We start from the raw sequence: 22,679 nt of genomic DNA, 5'->3' as shown, positions 1-22,679 counted from the left end.
CTGCCGGCCATTGGGATCGTCCGGTCCCGCTGAAAATCAATGGACTTCTGGCTGAGCCGCCAAATCTCTTGTGGCGGGTCCCGCCAAGACGGCACCAGAAAATCCCGGCCAAAGAGTGAGATTTGCGAGTACAGTGAGCAGGAAAGGAGTTGCAAATCTGCATAAAACCAGTGTGCGTTTGTCCGGAACGCCCTTCAGGGAAGGGGAACCTGCTGTTCTTATTCAGTTGGCCCGTATGTGATTCCGGTCCCCCACCGTCATGGCCGATGCCTGATCTCCCTCTGCAGCGACCTGGCGAACCCGCTCCGTTGTATTAACCGGCTGTTGGCGGTTTAACAAGAAGAGGCCCCACCACAGCTTTCTCAGACCTAGGGATGGGCAGCAAACACCCAGCCTCACCAGGCCTGCCCAGAGACCCAGAGCGAGTTTTTTTTAAAAAAAAACGACCTGTGCTCGCTTTCAAGAGGAAGATTTTCAGACTGTTCGTGCTGTCGGACAGTCTGAATGGACCACCTGGGAATTCTGTCTGGGGGAGGGGGGTTGTTGTGAGTGAGGTGAGTATTTTTCCTGAAGTCGTGGTCCTGGAGCCGAGCTTCGGTAGCTCAAGGTGCCAATTTTGACCACGTGGACCAACGGGCTGTGCAGGATTTTAAAACGAATGGATGGAAAATTCCTGCCTCTCTGGCCACCCCCCCACCACCTCTCGCCCACCTGCAATTGTAGCTCAGGTTTTTCAGAAAGAAAATTGCCTCCAGACACATTGTTGACTTCTCACCTGTCGCTGGGTGGTCTGCCCATACTGAGCTCTCCTTCTAAAACTGCAACTGCAAATTGATAAAAAAATTTATTCTTAAGAAGTCTATTTTTTTTATTTCCCAAGATCTGTTTTTTTTTGTTTGTGATGCAGAGTCAGTGCCGACTTGCATCAAGATTTCATTGCAAATCGAGGTTTTAAATAAAAGAACGAGGACTCGAGGTCATGTTCCTGCTCCTGCCCACTTTTTGTTTTGTTTTAATTTGGAGGCATTGGGGTCAAAACTGTTTGCATATTTTAAGCCGTGTTGTTTGACACTTGATAAGGTTATCCAAACGTAAAGAAACCAGTTGCGGTGGGGTGAGGTAGAGAGCAAGACATTAGAAATTTGAAATAAAAACAGGATGTACCAGAAGTACATTGTAGTCCAATCACTCATATCCAAAACAAGAATGGCATGTTAGTGCTTCAGGGCGAAGACCAGTTGTCAGACCCTAAACAGGAATTTACTGCAACGCAAGGCCAATTATTTATTACAGTTGACATTTTGACTGTCTAACAAGTGGAAACTTTAACGTTGGTGGGCAGGTAGGATTGGGTGCCGGGGGTGGGGTTTTGGGTAGTGGGTGAGGGGGGGGCCTTTAAATAAGCAAAGTGTGGAAATGTGTCAGGAATCCGACTCCTAGCAGCCAGCATCTGGGTTTTAGTCAAGTGGGGCAAGGGGTGCGCAAACCGAGCCACTCCCAGGGTTAGCATTTTAAAAACGTAAATGAGGCTGGATGCCTTGGATTTAACCTGTTTTGCAGCTTTATCTGTTGCTGGCTGGGTTTCCCGGGCCTCGGTGAAGCTCTCAGCTGCAGCAGGGCAGGAAGAGTTTTGGGGAGAATCCAAATGCTTTCAGAGCACTGCCTGTGAGCAGGAATGCTTTCCCCAATGGCCCGCACCATCAGAACAACCCCCTCCCTGCCCAATCAGAGTTCATGAGGATTGGCCACCCACCTATCCCACCCTACCGCACCCCGAGTCACATGCAAGCGTGCTTGATTTTGTTGCTAACGTTTTTTGTTTTGGTAAGTTTTATGTGACTGAATTTTTGCCTCCTGAGCGAGGTGAGGATAGGGTCAGAAAACATGAAACCTTGGGTTTTTGACGGCAACGATGGATTCTCCCCCCCCCCCCTCACCGATCCCATACTATTTTCCTGTGGGATTACACAGGTCAGGCCATACTTGTATGGGTCACAACACTTCTTCTGAGGTCAGAGTCACCATTTTGAACCCGACAGGAAATTTGAATTCTCCCCCCAACCCCGGCCCCAGCTATTTTCGTGTGCTGATGCTGGTTTTGGAAGCCTTAAAGCAAAAAGTCTGGAGGATTTGTGATCACAAGGGTGGATGTCTGCTGAGGAGTCGGGAATAGGCTGACAGGTGTGTGTTTAAATATCTTGACAACTTCAAATGTCACTATTAGATGCTGTATTGCAATGTAGATGTGTTTTAACTGCAGTGATTCATCACAGGGCTCTGTCCTGAAAAGGTAAATAGACCATTACAGTGACCAACATTGTTTAAGTGTTGAGAAGCATTAGAGTACATTTCTCAATGGAAAAATGCTGTTATGCTTTCAAAACTGAAGAAAACACTGCTTGGGATTGCTGGCATAATAATCTAATTTAAATGCCCTGTTCTGTTTAAAATTGAAAGATAAACCTTCAAATAGAGAAAAAAAAACAGCCACATTCTCCTGGACTGCTTTGACTAACAGGACACCTGGTGTAGCTTTTTTCAGTTTTGATAGACTCCATTGTTTACATTTCTCAGTGTTTCTTATTACAGCTCAGCCTGTTATTAATGTGTGGCTGAGTTTCAAAAGCCATAAAACCACGTATCTCAGCATGGTGCTGTACTAACATTTAAATTGACAGTTTTAAGAGGTTATTAAAGGACTATCTATCTATGATTTGGTAAATAAATGAGTGATTATTTTTACAACAGGTTGACCATTTGGGATTTAATCTTCTTGAATGGCTTTTACGAATGAGAATTTTTTTCAGCATGAGTATGTTTGAATGACAGTGTCCTTAGATTGTTAGAAGTTCATTTTTTGAACGTCCTTTTCACAGACATCCTGAGGTCTGTCCATGATGGATACTGGGTAAGTGGTTACGTAGGATACGTGGCTGGCATGGGTAGTATGAGGGGACATGGGGTTACACGGGGTGAGTGTAAGGATGAGGTTACATGGGGTGAGTGTAAGGATGAGGTTAAGGGGGGCCTAATAATTATGTTGGGAGCTGAGAATTGAGGCGAATGTTCTAACCAGCCCACCTCTGCACCCACATTCCTCCTGCTCTGCATTGCAGCTTGCAAAATCCAAAACCACTCGCTGCCCATGTGTCTCAGATAAAAATATAGCACAAATGGGGTATAGAGGTGGTCTTGCATTTCGGAAGTTGTAAAAGGACCTGATTTCCATTTACCTGTCCCTCTATAAAATATCTGGCCTTTGAGGTTTATTCTTTTATTTTCCAGCCTTATAGGTGTATGACCTTGAAATTCACTGATGATGTTCTAAAAGTTAAACAGTTTAAAGGATCCGGATCCAAATGTCATATCCTATGAGTAAATACCTTCCCTTGTGTTTTCCATCTTAGCAGTGGGCTTGGTGCTTATGGTGACTGGGCAGACAAACAAGTTGTGTGCCAAGCCACAAGTGTGAAAGAAGTATTTTCAACAACACTTGGCCACTTCTGGCTTTTTGGAGTTGTGATGTTTTGAATGGGCAGCTTGCATCAGGACAGACTAAGTGGTATAGGTTCAAAATGATACTCCTGTTCCGCTGCCTATTGTTTGCGCTCGTGTTATTTACTGGGGAAGCTTGTATTCCCCCTGCACCATCCCCCACCCCCGGCTCCTTCACATTATCTAGAAAACTGTTGGCGATGTGCGGTATGCTGACACCTACTTTTTGAAGTCAGGAGCATTCCAATTGAGTAGCCATTGTGTGTGAACAATTATGTTTTCACAATGAGACTTGGTGCCGTTTGTTGGGGATTGATTTTTTTTCTCTCTCTCTAGTGGTAAACAAGTGCTATGACGCACAGGGGGTTTAAAATAATACTATGGACCTGCTGATCAAAGCAAATTGAGAATCTTTTGCAACAGCTACTGAGCACGTGAATCTAACCATGCCAAGGTCTGATCACCAACACCAGCCATTTTGGAAACTTTTGTGTAGCATGTTGGTTTCACACTTCAGATCATTTTTATTTACAGTGAGAAGGCCATGCAATAAAACCACCTTTATCTTTTGAGTAATTTGCCAGCTATAGACTGACGCTTTGTAAGCATCGATTAAGAGCTAGTGAGCATGCATGGAAAGTTCTACCAACAGTTGTTGCATTTTCATTCTTGGAGCAACCTTTCCCAAAGTGCAATTGTGCCGTCTCTCTGCAAGAGCAATTCAGCTAGTCTCACTCTCATGCCCTTTCCCCTTAGCCCTCTGTTCTTTTTTTCTTCAGGTACTTATCCAATCCCTCTTCAAAACACGATCGAATCTGCCTCCACCACATTCTCAGGCAGTGCCTTCCAGATCCTAACCACATACTGCATAAAAAAGATTTTCCTCGTGTCTTTTTTGGTTCTTTTGCTAGTCACCTTTTAATTAGTTTCCCTCCGCTTACTCTCTCTAGACATCTCATGATTTTGAACAACTCTATTAAATTTCCTTTCTATCCTCACTTCTCAACCTCAGCTTCTCCAGTCTGTCCAGGTAACTGAAGTGCCTCATAGCTGGAACCATTCTCTTCTCTCTTAGGCACCCTCTCTAATGTCTTCACATCCTTCCTAAGGTATGCTGTCTAGAATTGGACACAGTACTCCAGTTGAGGCTGAACCAGTGTTTTATAAAGGTTCACCACAACAGCCTTGCTTTTATAATCTGTGCCTCTAACTAAAACAACTTGTAAGCATTTTTAACTAATTTCTCAACCTGCCTTGCACCTTAAACAACTTGTGCACATATACCCCCAGGTCCCTCTGTTCCTGCACCCGCTTTAGAACTGTACCTTTTATACTGCTCCTCCTTGTTCTTTCTACCAAAATGTATAATTTCACACTTCACTGCATTAAATTTCATCAGCTATGTGTCCGCCCATTCCATCAGCCTATGTCCTCTTGAAGTCTATCACTATCCTCCTCACAGTTCACAGTATTTAAAGGGGCAATGTACTCATTCTCCTGAATGCGGAATTTAATCTTAAAAGCTTAATGGCACAACTTGCTATATATTGTTGTATTATCTGTAAACACCCGTAAAGAGCTAGGAACTAATTGTAATGTGAAAGTGTTTTGGGGGACCACTTCTCACAGCTGCACTAGGGAGTCATGTGATGTGTAACAGAATCAGTTCAAATGTTGCTGTACAAGGCAGTGTGGCCAGTATTAGACATAAAGAGCTCTCATCTTTCCAAGCTTACAGTGTGATTATTACCAACATCAGGGATCCAAAAGGCATCACAAACACATAGCATATGTCATCTGCAATTAGTCCAGGTCATTAATATAACGCAAGAAAAGCAGCGGTCCTCACACTGACCTTTGGGGAACCCCACTGTATACCTTCCCCCAGTTTGGAAAAAAAAAATGGATTATAATTTCTAAAAGCTCTCAGACCAGCCATGTTGAACTGACGGGCATGTAGTTGCTGGTCTCATCCCTGCACCCCTTTTGACTGAGAGTGCAACATCTACAATTCTCCACTCCTCTGGCACTACCCCCGTATTTAAGGAGGATTGGAAGATTATGGCCAGTGCTTCTGCCAGTTTCACCCTTGCTTATTTCAGCATCCTCGGATGCACCTCAGACCCTGATGTTTTTTTATCAATTTTAAGTACAGCCAGGCTTTCGAACACCTTTCCTTTATCAAGTTTCCGCCCTTCCAGCATCCCAACCAGCTCCTTTCACAGGGCTCATGGACCCAAAAGTAGGAGTATTGCTTGTAAGTGTGCTGAAGCCCAAGAGTTCAACACAAATATGCCAGCTTGGAGTTTCCAGAATATGTTATGTAAATGGCAGCCTGTTTGTTCCACTTGTTTTACCTCCTGACATCGCCAGTTTAGCTTTGTGGTTATGGTGGGATCTAGATGTGATTTTTTTTTTTGTTTTACCAACACCTATCATTGGTGTTTGCCAATCTATGTTGTGCCCAGGTACCCCGCTCTTCTTTCTTCAGAGAAAGAAAATCACACATTCATATAGCACTTCTCATGACTCGAGGATATTCCAGAAGTATTTTACAGCAAATGAAGTATATTTTTAAATGTAGGCACAGTTGTAATGTAGGAAATGCAGCAGCCAATTTGCATGCAACAAGGTCCAACATCAGAATTGTCATAATGACCCAGATAATCTTGTTTTTCAGTACTTTCGATTGAGGGCTAAATATTGGCCAATACAATGTAGTGCTACCCTTGAGGACAGATGGGGCCTCGGTTTAGCACCTTATCTCAGAGACACCACTTCTGACACTCGGCCTGGATTATGTGCTCATGTCTCTAGAGTGGGACTTGAATCCACATCCTCTGACTCACAAGTGAGAGTGCTACCACTGAGCCACAGCTGACAACTTGGAAGCTCAAGATCCCACATACTTCCATTAATTGCTCTCAATATGTCCTGCCACATGAATACCCAGGTCCCTCTGTCCCTGTACACTCTTTAGAACTGTGCCATTTAGTCAGTAGTGCCTTTCTCTCTCTATCCTCCTGCCAAACTGCATCAGCTCACACTTCTCTGTAATAAATTCCATCTGCCACTGTCTGTGCAGTCTATTAGCCTGTCAATGTCATGTTGCAGTCTATTAGTATCATCATCACTGTTTTCCGCCCCTCCAAGTTTGATATCATTGGAAAATGTTGAAATTTTACTCTCTATTCCAATACCTATATCATTTATATACACCAAAAAACAATGATCGTAGCACAAACCCTTGGGGAACACAGAGTCCAGCTCCTCATGTCTGAGAAACAACCATTTAGCATGACTCAGTTTTGTGTCCTTAAGCCAATTTTTTTTTTATCTAAGTTGGCGCTGACCCTACTATTCCATGAAGCTCAATATAGTTAACCTTTTATGCGGTACCTTGTCTGTATGAATTTTAAGAAAACATTTGACAACATCCATTGCATTCCCTTCATCAAACTTTTTTTTTACTTCATCAAAACATTCAAATAGATTAGTCAAGCCATGATCTGTCTTTTACAAATCCCTGCTCGTTATCCTTAATTAACTGAAACCTCCCCAAGTACCGGTTGCCTGATTATTGTTTATAACACCTTACCCACCACTGATGTTAAACTGACTGGCTTTTAGTTACTAGGAATGTGCTTTAGAACATCCTGAGATTTTAGGCATTCAGGCTGTTTGCTGAAAAGATGTAGCTACTTAATGAGCAAATTTCCCAAAGCAAAATTCTCCTGTTTAAATGGCAGGGCTGCTGGCTGACTCATTTTGTTGTTTGTTTTTTTGTACTTTGCATGGGTGGAGATGAAGAGATAGTGGGATGGATTGTGTTGGCTGCTGGTGACTTGCCTTCATCATTGATGATTCAGTAATTCTTGTGTCTAAACACAAAAAAAATACCCAGCAGTGCAGCAGGACATGTCCTGTCCAGCATCTGAAAAAGAAAAGATCGGATGGCCTTGCAAGTGCAGGAGGTAGGTTAAATTTTCGGGCTGGGAATCTTCATCAGAATGATTCGCAAAATGTTGACTTGCATTTTCTATTCCCTGTCTGTTTCTAACATCATCTTCATGTCATTTCCAACTTTTTTTTTAAATCAGTTCTGACTTTATTGGCATCCTATGGGATGGATTTTACTCTCCCCATCGACGAGTGACAAAAATCCAGTGGGTGGCCTTCCTGCCACCTACCTGCCCACCCCCAACCTAACTGAATGGCCACTTAAGAGCCTCATCCCATCCCCTCCCAGTATTTTCTCTGTGGCGGGAGAAGGCCCACGCCATGCAAGAAGCCCAGCAGCTTTAACTATGCATGCTGGTGTCAGGCAAGAGAGATGGGAACCTCCTTTGTGGGTCCCTTGGGCCCATTGGCCATACCCCTCCCCAACTCCCCAGCAAGGTCAATTCTAAACCCGCCCCCCCTCCCCCCCAACCCCTCCCTTGAACCCTCCCCTCTGGTCTCCTGAACCAAGATCCTCACCACCCCACTTTACCACCCCCCCCTCCCCCCCTGCCAAACCTTTACACCTCCCCCCCCCCCCCCCCCCCCCCCCCCCCCCCCCCCCCCCCCCCCCCCCCCACCCTGTCCCTTGCTGACACCTCAGACTTACCTAGGGTCCTTGGCGTGGTGGGAATGCCTGTAGTCTCAGCAGTGGCCACCGCATCAACTGGTGCTGCTGGGACTATAGAGCTGCTGGCTCTCTGATTGGCTTGCAGCTCTCAAAGGTGGGACGTCCTTCCAAGATAGTGACGGAAGTCTTGACTTAAAGCTGGGAGGGCTGGGACCGCGGTGCCCTGTAAAATCCATCCCTTTTTTTTTCAGGACAAAACTTCTGATATTTTCTCTAAAAAATAAAATTGTTTTGATTAATTCACCGGCAATGTAGAAGAGTTGCAGTGTGCACCAGACGCTGAAACCACTCAAATAAAAGCAAAATACAGCAAATGATGGAAATCTGAAATAAAGACAGAAAGCCCTGGAAGAACTTGGCAACTTAAAAACTACCTAATCAGGAAAGAAGCAACTTTTTTTTTTGCGCTCTAAAGTGCTGATAGTAAAATACAAAGCACCAAGAAAACATGGAATTCATGTGACTGAAAGGTGCCAAATCACAGTCTGATCATAGGTGGAAACCTCAATCCCAGTAGTTTACATTGCCACACTTCTATATTAATGTTGGGACTAAGGTTAAATGAGTTATAGTCATTAAACAGTAAAGCACAGAATGAGACCATTTGGCCCATTGAGTCATTGCCATCCCTTTTGAAGAACAATGCAGTTAGTCTTACTCCCCATTTTTTTCTCGCTATTCCTGCATTTTTTTCCTCCTTCAACAAATTTGTCCAATTTTTTTTTTTAAAAAGCTACTATTGAATCTGTATCCACCACCTTATCAGACAGTGCAATGCAGATTAGGAAGTTAGGAGCGGAAACATCCTCAGGGTTCAAAGAATGGGTATAAATCACTTTGACTTTGCTTTCTTGATTTAAGCCTCTGGATCCCCTGGATTACTGTTGTCAAGTATCCAGGATTGTTCTGGAGTTTCCAAGAATTAAAGCCTAATCTCCAGGACACTGCTGTGGTTAACCCAGGAGAAAATTCCGAGGAGAAATAATTTTAACACAAAATTTGAACACTTTTGTATTTAGTTACAAAAATAATTGGACATTGAGAAAGAAGATTGTCTGATTCACAGCCAAGAATCATCTAATTGGCTCACAATGTTGATGTGAGTTTTCCAATAGGTGAGATAAGGCTGGATCGTGCAAGAGGGTGACCAATGGAGAGAGTGTGGGGTTGAGAAGAAGAAGGTCATGCGATTGTACTCCAAGTCCGTGGTGAGGGACTTGAACCCACAACCTTTGATTCACAGGTGAGAGTGCGACCTCTGAGCCACGGCCTGCACTTCGAACTGAGAGGTGCTGCGACACTCTTTTGAAGAAGAACGTGGACATCTTCCGGTGTCCTGGTCATCAAACATTCCTCAACTAAAGAGCAGACTAACTGGCCAGTTGGCTTTCTTACTGTTTGGGGAACTTGGCTGTGCACAAGCTGGTTGCCACGGTTTCCCAAAGCAGTGGTGACTATGTTAATTCCCCGATTGTAAAGTGTTTTGAGGCATGATCCCGGGTCTGAAAACTGTCATGTAAACCCAAACGTTGCTCTTTTGCTGTGCAGCAGAACATTAAGAACCCAAATGCTTCTAGTGCATATCGATCTGGAACCCAAACAGGGGGATAGCTTTGTGAAGAGCACCTACTATTGGTGGAAATGGGACTTATAAGTGGCAACAGGTACTGGCACAGCCTTTTGTCAACTGGAGTTTATTTTGTCAACAATGTAAAATATGCATCAAGTCCAATATTAATCATGAAGCACATAAAAATAATGGGATCGCTTTAGGGGATTTTTCTGGATGGCTAACCCCAAGAAGAAAATAGTAGTCCCTGTTATTACCAGTGAGAACATGGGCATTATGACCGCCCTGATGACTGATGTAGCAGCAACCAAATTTAAATATAAATCGGACTTAAAGACATTCCAACATAGTTGGGAAACTGTGTAGAAATGTATGTAAAATCCAGTTTTTAAGAAGGAAAGATTGATGAACCAGTAACCACCATGGCTCAGGTCGATGATTAAAGGTTCCTGACATTAATTTAGGAGGACCAGCAAATTCCTCTGGTGTCCTGACCACCGCCCCTCCCGCGACTGTTCTTGGCGCCCCTCCCTTGACCAGAATTTTTAAATTGTAAATAAAACATTCTGTTGGCTGCAGTCAACGTCATGTTGTTTTCTCAGTGAGGATTCTTTCACCAACTTGGCAACAACCATGTTATTTTTATTTGTGATGGAATAATAAAGTTGGCTTACTGTCAATTTTTTAAAATGTATTAATTCATGGCATGTTGCTAGTCCAGCATTTATTGCCCATCCCTAATTGCCCTTGAGAAGGTGGTGGTGAGCTGACTTTTTGAACCGCTACAGTCCATGTGGTGTAGGTACACCCACAGTGCTGTTAGGGAGGGACTTCCACGATTTTGACCCAGCGACATTGAAGGAACAACAATATATTTCCAAGTCAGTATGGTCTGTGGCTTGGAGGGGAACTTGCAGGTTATTGTGTTCCAATGAGTCCGCTGCCCTCTGCATTCTGGTTTCCAGAGAGGTCTGACACAAAGCGTATTGCATAGTTGCAGCACTTACCTGTATCATACCAATTCTGGATATTTACTTGTGCTGTGACACAACAAGAAGTTACACAGCAGAGGTAAAAAGTGCGTAATGTGTGAAATTTAAAGGGCATTAGTACTGAAGTGCAGTTTACTATGCAGTTTGAACAAGTGTAGTAGCAGAAAAGCACGCACAAAATGAAAGCGGAGGTCACTTTAAGCATCCGCTACTACTTCATAGAAACAGAAAGTGCTGGAATAACTCAGGAGGTCAGGCAACGTCTGTGCAGAAAGAAACAGAGTTAATCTTTCAGTTCAGAGACTTTTCGTCAGAACTTAATGCTGTTTTTATCATTGAGGGTTCTTTCACCACTGTTTGGTGTGTACTTGTACTGAGTCTAAAGGGTTTTGCAATTTCTTACTTCATTTACTTTTTATTCTGTCCTAATGTTGATCATGAGTAAGATCACTACTTACATCACAACCAAGAAATGTCCCAGAGCACTTCATATGAAATTCATTTGTTTGACTGTCATCTTCGTGATTTTATGCACAGCAAGAGCCCATAAACAGGAATAAGGATGAATGAACATTTATTGACTTTCCTGATACTGGTGGTTGAGGGTCAAGAACTTGCTCTTTTTCCAACTGTATAATAGAGGTCCTCAACAGACCTTGGTTTTTAATGCTTGAGCCAGAGGAAGGCACCTCCGATAATGCAGTCATCGCAACGCTGCACTGGAGATATCTGAGAAAGGTTAGAGCTCTCTGACTGAGTAAAGAGTGTTGCTGACTGAGTCAAGCTGACATTGACATTGTGAATGTGATGGTTTCAGGAAGTAAACCTATGTTTCTTCATTATTAATTGTAGGCTTGTGCAAAGTGCATCATGCTGTTTCATCACAGTTACAGTCAGAGTTCTGAGATTAAAAACGCCTTTTATGAAAATCTCTTGCTGAACAGGACACCAAAATAATTTCTAAAACAAATTCAAGCATTGCAAGAGTAACTTCACAAGAGCTGGCACAATGGGTTCGATATATATAACGTAGTCATTAATAAATCCAACAGGAAATTCAGGAGAAACTCCTTTACAAAGATAGTTAGAATGTGGAACTCGCTGTTGTGTATTTTATATGCAGAGATGGCATTAGTTTCTATCTGTGTAACAGGCTTTTCACACAGTGCTTTAAAAGACTGACCCATGCTTACAGCTGCAGCTTCCAGCAACTTCTACAGATTGTTTATGTTTTACTGAGTTCACACCAAGGCTTAACTAATCAAGCACAACAGTGATCATCAATGGTAAACAGACTCACCTAATCGAACAAAAAACAATTGAACAATTGAAACCTACACTTGCTACCACAAGGAGCAGTTGAGGTGAATAGAATAGATGCATTTCAGTGTAAAGTAGATAACTACATTAGAGAGAAAGGAATGGAAGGTTATGCTGATGGAGTTGGATGAAGAAGGATGGGAAGAGGCTCATGTGGAGGATAAACACAGGCAGAGACCAGTTGGGACAATGATCCTTTTTTCTGCTGTACATGCTATACACTACTGAGAGAATGGGGTTTGAATCCATGCCAAAGTGATGGGATGAAGCCTGGAAGTTATCTCGGTCTTTTGGGTCCTATGTGAAATGAGTTTCTACAATTTCAACTCGGTTCTTAATGGGCATCAGTCCACAGTCTATCTCTAGATTGGTGATATCACACACAGGATTGCTGGTATAAAAGTGTACACCCTCTTCGAGTAGGGAATGCTGTACTCGGACTGTGGCTGAAGAGCATCGTGACCGAATGCAGGAAACTTTATTCTGCATCCGACCTCGACAGGAGTGCTTCACACTAGGTGACTGAAATGGAAAGAGTTCCCATTTCCTAGCACTGAAATCCCTCATCTTGATTGAAGTATTTTTTTTATACCAAATAAATAATTTGAATGAGTAGTTAGAAAATGTTTAGAGGTCTCAGCTCTGTGCTTCTTAGCTTGAATCATTGAAAGATGAACAGTGTTTACATTGGCTTATTGAAGTATTAAATCAGGTGAGTGCTATGACTGAAGAAGTGGCTCATCTTTTCAAAGGTAGGACTTCAATTTCTGCCTTCGTGAGTTTAAGAGGCAAGTTTTTAAAAGTGTGATTGAATCATTTTCCTCGTATATATTTTTATCTCTAAAATTAGCGAATGCAGGAAGTTCATTCCCTTTGGTCAAGATGTTGAAGACTGTTTTGTCAAAGATTACTTTATCCTCAGTTGTCTCTTGTTAATTTGAGGTTGGCGATATTTCTATTAGGATTACTGGGAGTATTTTCATTTTGCGTGAGTTTGTGTTGCTGTGGAGGTCATTTGTTCTGTTGTGGGAACAAGGAAAATAATTGTTTGGGGTTATCCCTTCAGAATTTCTGTTGTGGAGCTGACGGAGGAGTGTGTTTTATGTCCATGGTTGAATGCAGTTTGTCTAAGGCATACAATGATCATTTTTTGTTTCTGCAATGCCGTGGCCCTGAGCCCAGAAAATGCAAATATGCATAAAGTCTTTGCTAGCTCAGTGCAGGTATGTGTTGAGAGGACCGAACAGGAAGCTGTGGAACAGCTGATCTGATTGTTAGTTTCCTGTTGGCAATTTAGATTTAAAATGAGCTCCCACCCCCACAATTCAAGCGTCAGGGTAATGCTACTGGGAAGCAATGGAAATGAACTATCATCGCAATGGACATGTTTATGACATCTTCCGCAATCGCTCCTTTGCCTCCACCTATCGCTGGCCTTCTATCCAGTTTCACCTATTCCAACCCCCCTTAAATAGTATATATTTCAACACATTTCTACTTCCCTTTAGCTCTGAAGAAGAGTCATACCGACTCAAAGTTAACTCCGGCTTTCTCTCCACAGATGCTGTCAGACCTGCTGAGTTTTTACTGCATATTTTGTTGTTGTTATTATGTAAGGAGATATTAGGGTTGCTTGGTCAAAGGTTTTAAGGATTATCTTAAAGGTAAAGAGGAGAAAATTTTAGGGTGGAAATTCCAGAGTTTAGGATCTAGGCAGCTGAAGGTATGGCATGGCCACCTACTTGTGAAGTAAAGAAAATTGGGAGCATGCAAAAGGCCAGAATTGGAAGAGTGCAGAGATCTCGGAGGATTGAGAGCTGGAGAAGGTTATGGAGACATGGAGAGGCGAGGCCATAGAGGTGTTTCAATACAAGGGAAGAGAATTTTTAAAATCGAGGCATTATCAGACTGGATAGCGATCAGCGAGCATGGAGAAGGTGGGTGAAAAGAACTTGGCGAGAGCTAGGATACGGGTAGCAAAATTTTGAATGAGTTGGGGTTTATGGAGAGTATGAGGTGAGATGCCGGCCAGGAGAGCCAGCATGACTCAACGCAGGTGAAGCAAATCAAAACATTAAATTGCCTTACATACAATTAGAGTTGCACTGTCAGCGATTAGTAACATCTTGGTTTGGTGCTGTTTGCACTTTGCACCACAGAGGGGCCTGGAGAACTGTGGGTGTGGGTGTGGGTGTGTGTGTGGGTGTGGGTGGGTTCTGATTCCACCTGTTGCATTGTCTGGCTGGAAGAGCATTTGACAAATCAGACTAAATGTCATTGTTGTCATGTATAATTCTTAGCAGACAAGTGTAATGTTGTGCAACAAGGATACTGGACATATGAAAATACCAGAAAAGAACGTCCACATCAGAAGGAACAGTGTATATTTCACTGCAGTCCTTTCATTTGTAAAGTCTCACCACTAAGTTACAGGCTGAAAAGCAATTCAAGTTTTATTATGCAGCAGCTACAAATCCTGGGGACCTTCAGCTAGAAAGAAGCAATCAAAGAGACAGCAAATAATGAACTTTGAAGAGAGTTTGAAGACCCTGAGCTTGTTTAATTTGGAGAAAAGGACTTATTCAAGATGCTTAAGGCAACAGACAAATGGATCCTGATAATTTATGTTCAAGATTGCCACAAACACTAGAACCAGAACTAGGGGGTCAAGCTGAGGCGAGAAATGGTGCGCAGATAGTTTACGTTTACACCACAAATGGCCAAAGTGTGAAACGGGCTGCCCAGAGAGGCAGGTAAAGGATTTAGAAGAGAAATGAATACAGAGAAGTGGATAATTGAGAGATTTGTGACTGACAAGGATCTTTGCCGATCCTGTCAATGCTCTGAGTCAATCTCACCCTCTCAGTGGGAAATTACTCCACCCCCACAAAGCCATTCAATTTAATGGATGGCTGCCTTTTTACACACATTTTAAAAAAAAAACAAAATAAGCTTCCAAGAAATCCTGTCCATTTTCACTAGTGGATTTTTCAAACAAATTGAGAAAATTTCGATCTGATGTTGGAATAAAGCTGCAGAAGCAGTTTTTTTATAATCCTTTTAAAGGACTACTCTTGAAACCATTAGTTTGTCCGTGAAGATAAGAATTGAAGATTATGTCAACTGAAATCTAGACATCTTAATGGAGCCCATGCAACAATTTAGTTAGAATATATTTCTCTTTCAATAAGCCTTTACTTTTAATGAAATATTTTCCACCAGGCCCTTCTCCATTGTCATTGGGGACTGTAGTCTAGTGGTAATATTACTGGACTAGTAAACCAGAGGAATCCTTGTTTAATGGGATAATGTTTCAGAGACATGAGTTCAAATCCCACCACGGCAGCTGGAGGAATTTAAATTCTGGTTATTTAGTGAATCTGGAATAAAATGCTGATCTCAGTAATAGTAATCATGAAACTTCCAGATTGTTGTTTAAAAACCCACCTTTCTCACTCACGAATGTCCTTCAGGGGAAGAAATATGCCATCCTTACCCAGTCTGGCCTACATGTGACTCCAGCCTCATGGCAATGTGGCTGACCCATAACTGTCCTCTGAATCAGCCTTGCAAGCCACTCTGTTAAAAGATAGCTCAGCACCACCTTCTCAAAGACAATTCGGGATGGGCAGTAAATGCTGGCCCAGCTAGCGAAGCCCACGTCCTATGAATGGATTAAAAAAAAAGAAAGAAATATTTGCCTTGCCAGCAACGCTCACATCCAAGGAATGAATAAAAGGAGACACAGCTGGGATCGTCTGTGCAGCAAGTTCATTCATTCTGTTGCTGAATCACAGCTTGCCTGAATACTGGCTGAGATTGCATTTAAAAAGCTTGCTAGGCCAGTGAAGATACCATTGGCCTTATCATTTGCGTGGTGTTGCCAGCCAGCCCCCATCAAGGAATTAGAAATAAGGGCTGGAGTGGACTGTATAGACCCTTGAGCCTGCTCTTCCAATATGGCTGATCCATCTCCGCTCCACCTTCCTGCACTACCCCTTTATCCCTTCATTCCCTTAATAACCAAAAAGTCTATCGATCCCTATCTTGAATATACTGCATGACTGAGCATCCACAGCTCTCTGGTGTGGAGAATTCCAAAGAATTCTCTAACAGCACTGTGGGTGTACGTATATTACAGGGACTGCAGTGATTCAAGAAGGCTGCTCACCACCTTTTTGAGGGCAATTAGGGGTGGGCAATAAATGCTGGCCTAGCCAGCAAAGTCCACACTGCGTGAATAAATTTTTAAAAATCACAACCCTTTGGAGAAATTTTACCTCAGTCCTAAATGGCTGACACCTTATTGCTGAGACTCTGGCTGTTCAAGATCCCCCAGCCAGGGAAATATATTTTCTAAGTGCTTACCCTGTCAAATCTCTTGAGAGTTTTGGAGTGTCTCGATGTATGGGCTGAAACGTGGACCTTGAGAAAAGCAGACATCCAAAGACTGTAAAGTTGTGCAATGTGGTTCTGGAGCAGGATGGAACGGGTCATTTGGACAGAACACAAGGTCAATGAAGAATGTTCTCGGGATGATGGAGGAGAAAAAACCGTTAGGAAATTTCATCGAGGTAAGGCAAGAAGGTTGGATTGGCCATGCTCTAAGGCACGAGAACTTGCTGAAGGAGGTGATTGAAGGAAGACTAGAGGGATGTAGACCAAGAGGGAGAAAGAGAATGATGATGTTAGACAACTTGAAGTTGAAAATGGGAGGCATCTAAAAGCAGCTGAAAGGAAAAACACAAAACCATGAAGCACGGAGAAATAAACTTACATACTTATGTAGATTAATCTTTGAGGTACTGCTAAACAGGAACATTTTTTAAAAAAATACTTAAACATGGTTTTTATTTCCTTAACACAGAAATAGACCATTCAGCCCACTCGTCCATGCCTGTCTTCACTAAGTGGCCACACAAGCCTATTTCCATCTGTTTTCATCTAATTCTATCTATGTATCCTTAGGAGCAGGAGGAGGCCATTTGGCCCTTCGGGCTTGCTCCACCATTCAACAAGATCATGGCTGATCTGGTTGTGGTCTCAGCTCCACTTTCCTGTCTGCCCCCACCCCCCCCACCGACCATAACTCACAAAAATCTGTCTAACTCTACTTTGAATAAATTTACTGACCCAGCCGGCACTACTTTCTAGAAAAGAGAATTCCACACGCCAATGACCCTTCGGGGAAAAAAAAAGGCTTTGTCACATCACTTGTCTTAAAAGGGAGACCGCTTATTTTTAATCTATGTCCCCTAGTTTTAGGGTGGGATTTTCCGGTCCTGCCCACAGCTAGGATTTTCCGGTCCCATCAAAAGTCAATGGAATTTTGGCTGTCTTTCCAAATTTTCTGTTCCCGCAAGTGACAGTTCCCACTGTAGGTGGGACCAGAAAATCCTGGCTTTAGTCCCCCACAAGAGGAAACATCCTCCAGGTATCTACCCTGTCAAGTCCACTCAGGAACTTATATGTTTCAAAAAGATCGCTTCTCATTCTTCTAACCTGTTCAACATTTCTTCATAAGATAACCCATTCATTGTAGGAATGAGTCCAGAGAACCTTCGTTGACCTGCTTCTGAAGCAATTACACCTTTTTTAAAAATAAGGAGACCAAAACTGTATACAGTATTCCAGATGTGGTCTCAAGGCCCTGTATAGATGTAATAAATCTTCCCTACTTTTATATTCCATTCCTCTTGCAATAAAGGCCAAAATTCCATTTGCCTTCCTAATCACTTGCTGTACCTGCGTGCTAACTTAATGCGATTCATATACCACCCTCTGTAGATCCCTCTGTGCCACCAACTTCTGCAATCTTCTTCCATTTAAATAGTAAATTACTTTTATATTCTTCCTGCCAAAATGGACAAGTTCACATTTTCCCATGTTATACTCCATCTGCCAAATTTTTGCCCACTCACTTAACCTGTCTATATCCCTTTGCAGACCCACTATCTCCTCTTGGCATCTTACTTTCCTAACTACCTTGGTGTCATTGGCAAATTTGGCTACCACTCGTTCGGCCCCTTCATCCAAATCATTGATATAGATTGTAAATAGTCGAGGACCCACCACTCATCCGTATGGCATTCCATTAGTTACAGTTTGCCAATCTGAAAAAGACCCATTTAGCCCTACTCTCTGCTTCCTCTCAACTAAGTAATCCTTTATCCATGTTACTATGTTACTCCGTGTGTTCTTACGTTGTGCAGTAAATTTTGATGTGGTACCTTATTAAATGCCTTTTGGAAATCTAAATACACCACATCTACCAGTTCCCCTTTATCCACCTTGAGTGTTACTTTGTCAAAAAAACTCTTAATAGTGAAACACGATGTCGCTTTCACAAAGCCATGTTGGCTCTGCCTGATCAGACTGTGATTATCTTAACAGCCTGCTTAAACCTCCGTAATAATGGATTCTAGCACTATGACAGATGTCAGGCCAACTGTCCGGTTTCCTGCTTTCTGTCTCCCTCCTTTCTTGAGTAAAGGTGTTACATTAGCTATTTTCCAATATGCTGGAACCTTTCCAGAAATTAAGGAACTTTGGAAGATTACAACCGATGCACTCGCTAAATGTGCCACCATTTCTTTTCAGGCCCTAGGATACCAGCCACCTGGTCCTGGGCGTTTGTCAGCCTCCAGGTCAAATAATTATCCAAGCACCCTTTCTCTGGTGATGGTGATTGTATTAAGTTCAACCCTCCCTGCCACCTCTTGATTTTCAAGAATCTGGGAAGTTTTCTAAGTCTTCTGCCATGAGGACAGTCACAGAATACCTGTTAAACACCTCTGCTATTTCTTTGTTTTCCGTTATCAATTCCCCAGACCCTCTAGAGAACCAAGACTGGCTTTATTTACTCTTTTCCTATTCAAATACTTATAAAAACAGAGAGCAAAAGTTTCTACATAACTAGCTGGCTTTCTCTCATACTCTGTGTTTTGCTTCTTTGTTATCTTTTTAGTCATTCTTTGCTGGTTTTAAAGCCTGTCCAATCATCTGACCTACCACTAATCTTTGCAGATTTGTAAAATGTTTCTTTCAATTTAATACTATATTTGACTTCTTTATTTAGCCATGGATGATGCATCTTTCTCAAAGAGCCTTCCTTTTTCACTGGGATAAATCTTTTCTAATACCTCCTTTACCGTCTGCCAATGCGACTCTACTGTGCTACCTTTGAACCTAGTTTCCCAGTTCACCTTAACCAACTCTTCCTTCATACTCTCATAGTTACTTTTATTTAGGTTTAAAACACTAGTCATGAACCCACACTTCTCCATTTCAAACTAAACATAAAATTCTATCCAGTTGTGATCACTGTCACCGAGAGGTTTCTTTACCATGAGGTTATTGATTAATCCTGTCTCATTGCAATTTACCAGGTCTAGGATAGCCTGCTCTTCAGTTGACTCTAGAGCATACCGCTTTGAGAAATTATCCAGAGAACACTCTATGAACTCATTCCAGGCTACCTTTGCCAATCTGATATTGCTAATGTAGATTAAAGTCACCCCTGATTTATTGTGGCACCTTTCTTGCACAACCCATTTATTTCTTCCTGTATATCCTGTCCTACATTATATTTACTGTTAGGGGGGGTCTATAAGCTGCTCCCACAATTGATCTCTTATCTTTACTATTTCATATCTCTACCCAAACTGATTCTACATCTTGCTCTTTCAAGCTAAGATCTTCTCTCAGTACTGAACTAATGTCCTCCTTAATTAACAGAGCTACCCCACCACTGTTTCCTGGCTTCCTATTGTGTCCATATGTCAAAAACCTTTCAACATTCAGGTCCCAGCCTTGGTTGACTTTCAACCATGTCTCTGTGATGCCTATCAGGTCATACATATTTCTTTATCTGTGCTAACAATTTGTCCCTTTTACAAATGCTATATGCATTCAGATACAGGGCCTTAAACTCTTTTTTCTTTTACCATTTTTGGCTTCATTTGCTGGTGCACTCTTAGGATTGTATGTTCTGTTCCTTCCTGTCATACTCTGGAACTCATTACCTAAATTGCTGCCCAGATCCATTACTTTGTTGTTTCCCTTTATATTATATCTCTTCCCACATTATCCCTTCCCCTCCTCCCCCCACACACACAGTTTAGTTTAAAGCTCTCTCTGCCATCCTAGTTATATGATTCACCAGAACACTAGTCCCAGCATAGTTCAGATGTAGGCCATCCCAACAGTACAGATCCCACTTTCCCCAGTACTAGTGCCAGTGCACCATGAATCAAAACCTATTTCTCCCACACCAATCTTTTAGCCACACATTCATCTCTCTAATCTTATTTACCCTTTGCCAATTTGCTCATGGCTTGGGTAATAATCCAGAGAGTATTTACCCTTGAAGTTCTGTTTTTTAATTTCGCAACTAGCTGCTAATACTATCTATACAGAACCTCTTTCCTTGTCTTGTTTATGTTGTTGGTAAGTACATGGACCACAACCACTGGATCCTCCACCTCGCTGCACAAGTTTCTCTCCAGCCCAGAGCAGATGTCCCAAACACTGACATCAGGCAGGCAACACAGCTGTCTGGATCCATGTTCTCAACCACAGCGAACGGTATCTATCCCCTTCACTATACTGTCTCCTATCACTGCCTCTTTCCTCTTCGTTTCCCCCATTTGAATGGCATCTACGACCGTTGCCGTGGTCAGCCTGCTCATCTACCTTGCAGTCCTCCTTCTCATCCACACAGGTAACAAGCACCTCATACTTGCTGGACAAAGTCAGGGGCTCCTCCATCACTAAAAGCTGGTTCCCCCTACCTGCCTGACTCGCAGTCACACCCTCCTGTCCCTGACCACTGACCAACTCTAAGGTTCTGCCTAACCTAAGGGGAGTGACTGCCTCCTGGAACTAAGTGTCCAGGTAACTCTCCCCCTCCCTGATGCCCAGCAATGTCTGCAACTCAGAGCCGAAATTGCCTAAGCTCAGACATGCTTGTCTACAGATATGCTTGTCTGGGATTGTAGTGCATTCCACAGATTCCCACTTGCTGTAGTCACGGCACACCACCAGTATTGCCATTTCTGTCCAACATTATTTATTTAATTAGTCAAATAGTTAATAATTTAGTAAAGATAAAGTAATAGAAAGCTGCACTCACCTATCTTGGTGAGGAAACTCACCAACCACTGGAGGCTGAATAAAAGTAGTAAAAGGAGCATCTCTTTCCAACTCTGTATTGAGTTCTCACCTGAACCAAATTCCAACTGCTCACTCAATCCACATCACACTTCGGTGTAGTCTTGTGTCCTCCTTTCTGTGTGTGAGTTTAAAATCTTTCTGCTTATATATAGACCCTTTGATGACTCACTAACTAGCTCAACGTTCTGCTACAGTAATTAACACCTATCGGGGGACAACTACTTTCAGCTCAGTGACAGATAACTGCCACTTCAGGCAGCTCCCTCCTTAACTAGGCTATTAAAATAACAATGTTTGAAATAAGAACCTTACTCTTAATCTAAATTTAAAGTTAAGGAAAACTTACCAGAATTTACCACCTGAACCAAATTCCCAACTCCTTACTCAACCTAGGTCTTACTCGGGTATAATCTCACATCTGCGTGCCCCTTTCTGCGTTTTCTGCTTATCTAGCTTCCCTTTATATGCATCTATGCTATTCATTTCATCCACCCCTTGTGGTAGTGAGTTACACATTCTCACTACTCCCTAGTTAAAGATGTTTCTTCTGAATTTCTGGTTGGATTTATTGGTATCTTACATTTAAGGCCCCTGATTTTGTTCTTCCCCCACAAGTGGAAACAGCTTCTCTACGTCTACCTTATCAAACCCTTTCGTAACTGTAAAGCCTCCCTATCAGGCAACCCCTCAGCCTTCTCATTTTTTCCAGTGAAAAGAGACCCCATCTGTCCAGATAGGCATAACCTCTCAGTTCTGCTATCATCCCAGTAAATCTTATTTGTACCTTCCACAGTGCCTCTATATCTTTTTTATAACATGGGGACCAGAACTGTGCATAGCACTCCAAAAGTGGTTCAAGCAGGATTCACCGCAACTTCAACATAATTTATCTGGTTTATAATTCTACCCTTCTAGAAATGAACCCAGGTGCTTTACTTTTTTATGGCCTTGTTACCCCTGCATCACTACTGTTAGTGAGTATGTGTCTGTACCCTGGATCCCTCCATTCCAGCACCCCATTGAGAAACCTTTTTGAACAGCATTTAGGTTTGTTTATATTCTGCTTTTTCCTTGCATATATTTAAAACAACTAGCTGTTAGGGAACTTCATTTTTTTGTCATTATTATGTAAGTGTTAGCAGTGCACAGTGGGTAGCACTCTCATGAGTCAGAAAGTCATGGGTTTAAGACGCATTGCAGAGTCTTCAGCACAAATGTCTAGGCAGACACTCCAGCGCAGTGCTTAATGGAGTGCCACACTGTCAGAGGTGTTGTCTTTCAGCTGAGACATTAAACTGAGGCCCATTTGCCCTTTCAGGTCGATGTAAAAGACCCCATAGCACAATGCAAAGAAGATCAGGAGAGTTATTCCCAGTGTCATGGCCAATAGCTATCCCTCAATCAACATAACCAAAACAGACTATCTGGGCATTATCACATTGCTGTTCGTGGGAGCTTGCTGCACACAGATTGGTTTATATGTTTCTAATACAGGAAC

At 42.5% G+C, this 22,679-nt stretch overlaps 1 protein-coding gene across 4 annotated transcripts in view; it reads left to right on the top strand.

Moving 5' to 3' along the window:
- The window catches only part of LOC121275859 (5'-AMP-activated protein kinase subunit gamma-2-like), a 408,268-nt gene that overhangs the window by 84,645 nt on the left and 300,944 nt on the right, over positions 1-22,679 (top strand). Inside the window, exon 1 of one of the 4 annotated variants that reach the window (XM_041183601.1) lies at positions 7,434-7,469. The exons of the other annotated variants lie outside the window; for them this stretch is intronic. Within the exon in view, the coding sequence (XP_041039535.1) occupies positions 7,449-7,469 (21 nt within the window). The 5' untranslated portion in view covers positions 7,434-7,448. Of the gene's footprint in view, positions 1-7,433; positions 7,470-22,679 lie in introns of those variants that run through there. 4 annotated transcript variants of the gene reach the window in all.

The sequence above is a fragment of the Carcharodon carcharias genome, chromosome 3 (assembly GCF_017639515.1).
Source record: "Carcharodon carcharias isolate sCarCar2 chromosome 3, sCarCar2.pri, whole genome shotgun sequence".
In the NCBI taxonomy this organism is placed as follows: domain Eukaryota; kingdom Metazoa; phylum Chordata; class Chondrichthyes; order Lamniformes; family Lamnidae; genus Carcharodon; species Carcharodon carcharias.
This window is presented reverse-complemented; position numbering and strand designations above follow the sequence as displayed.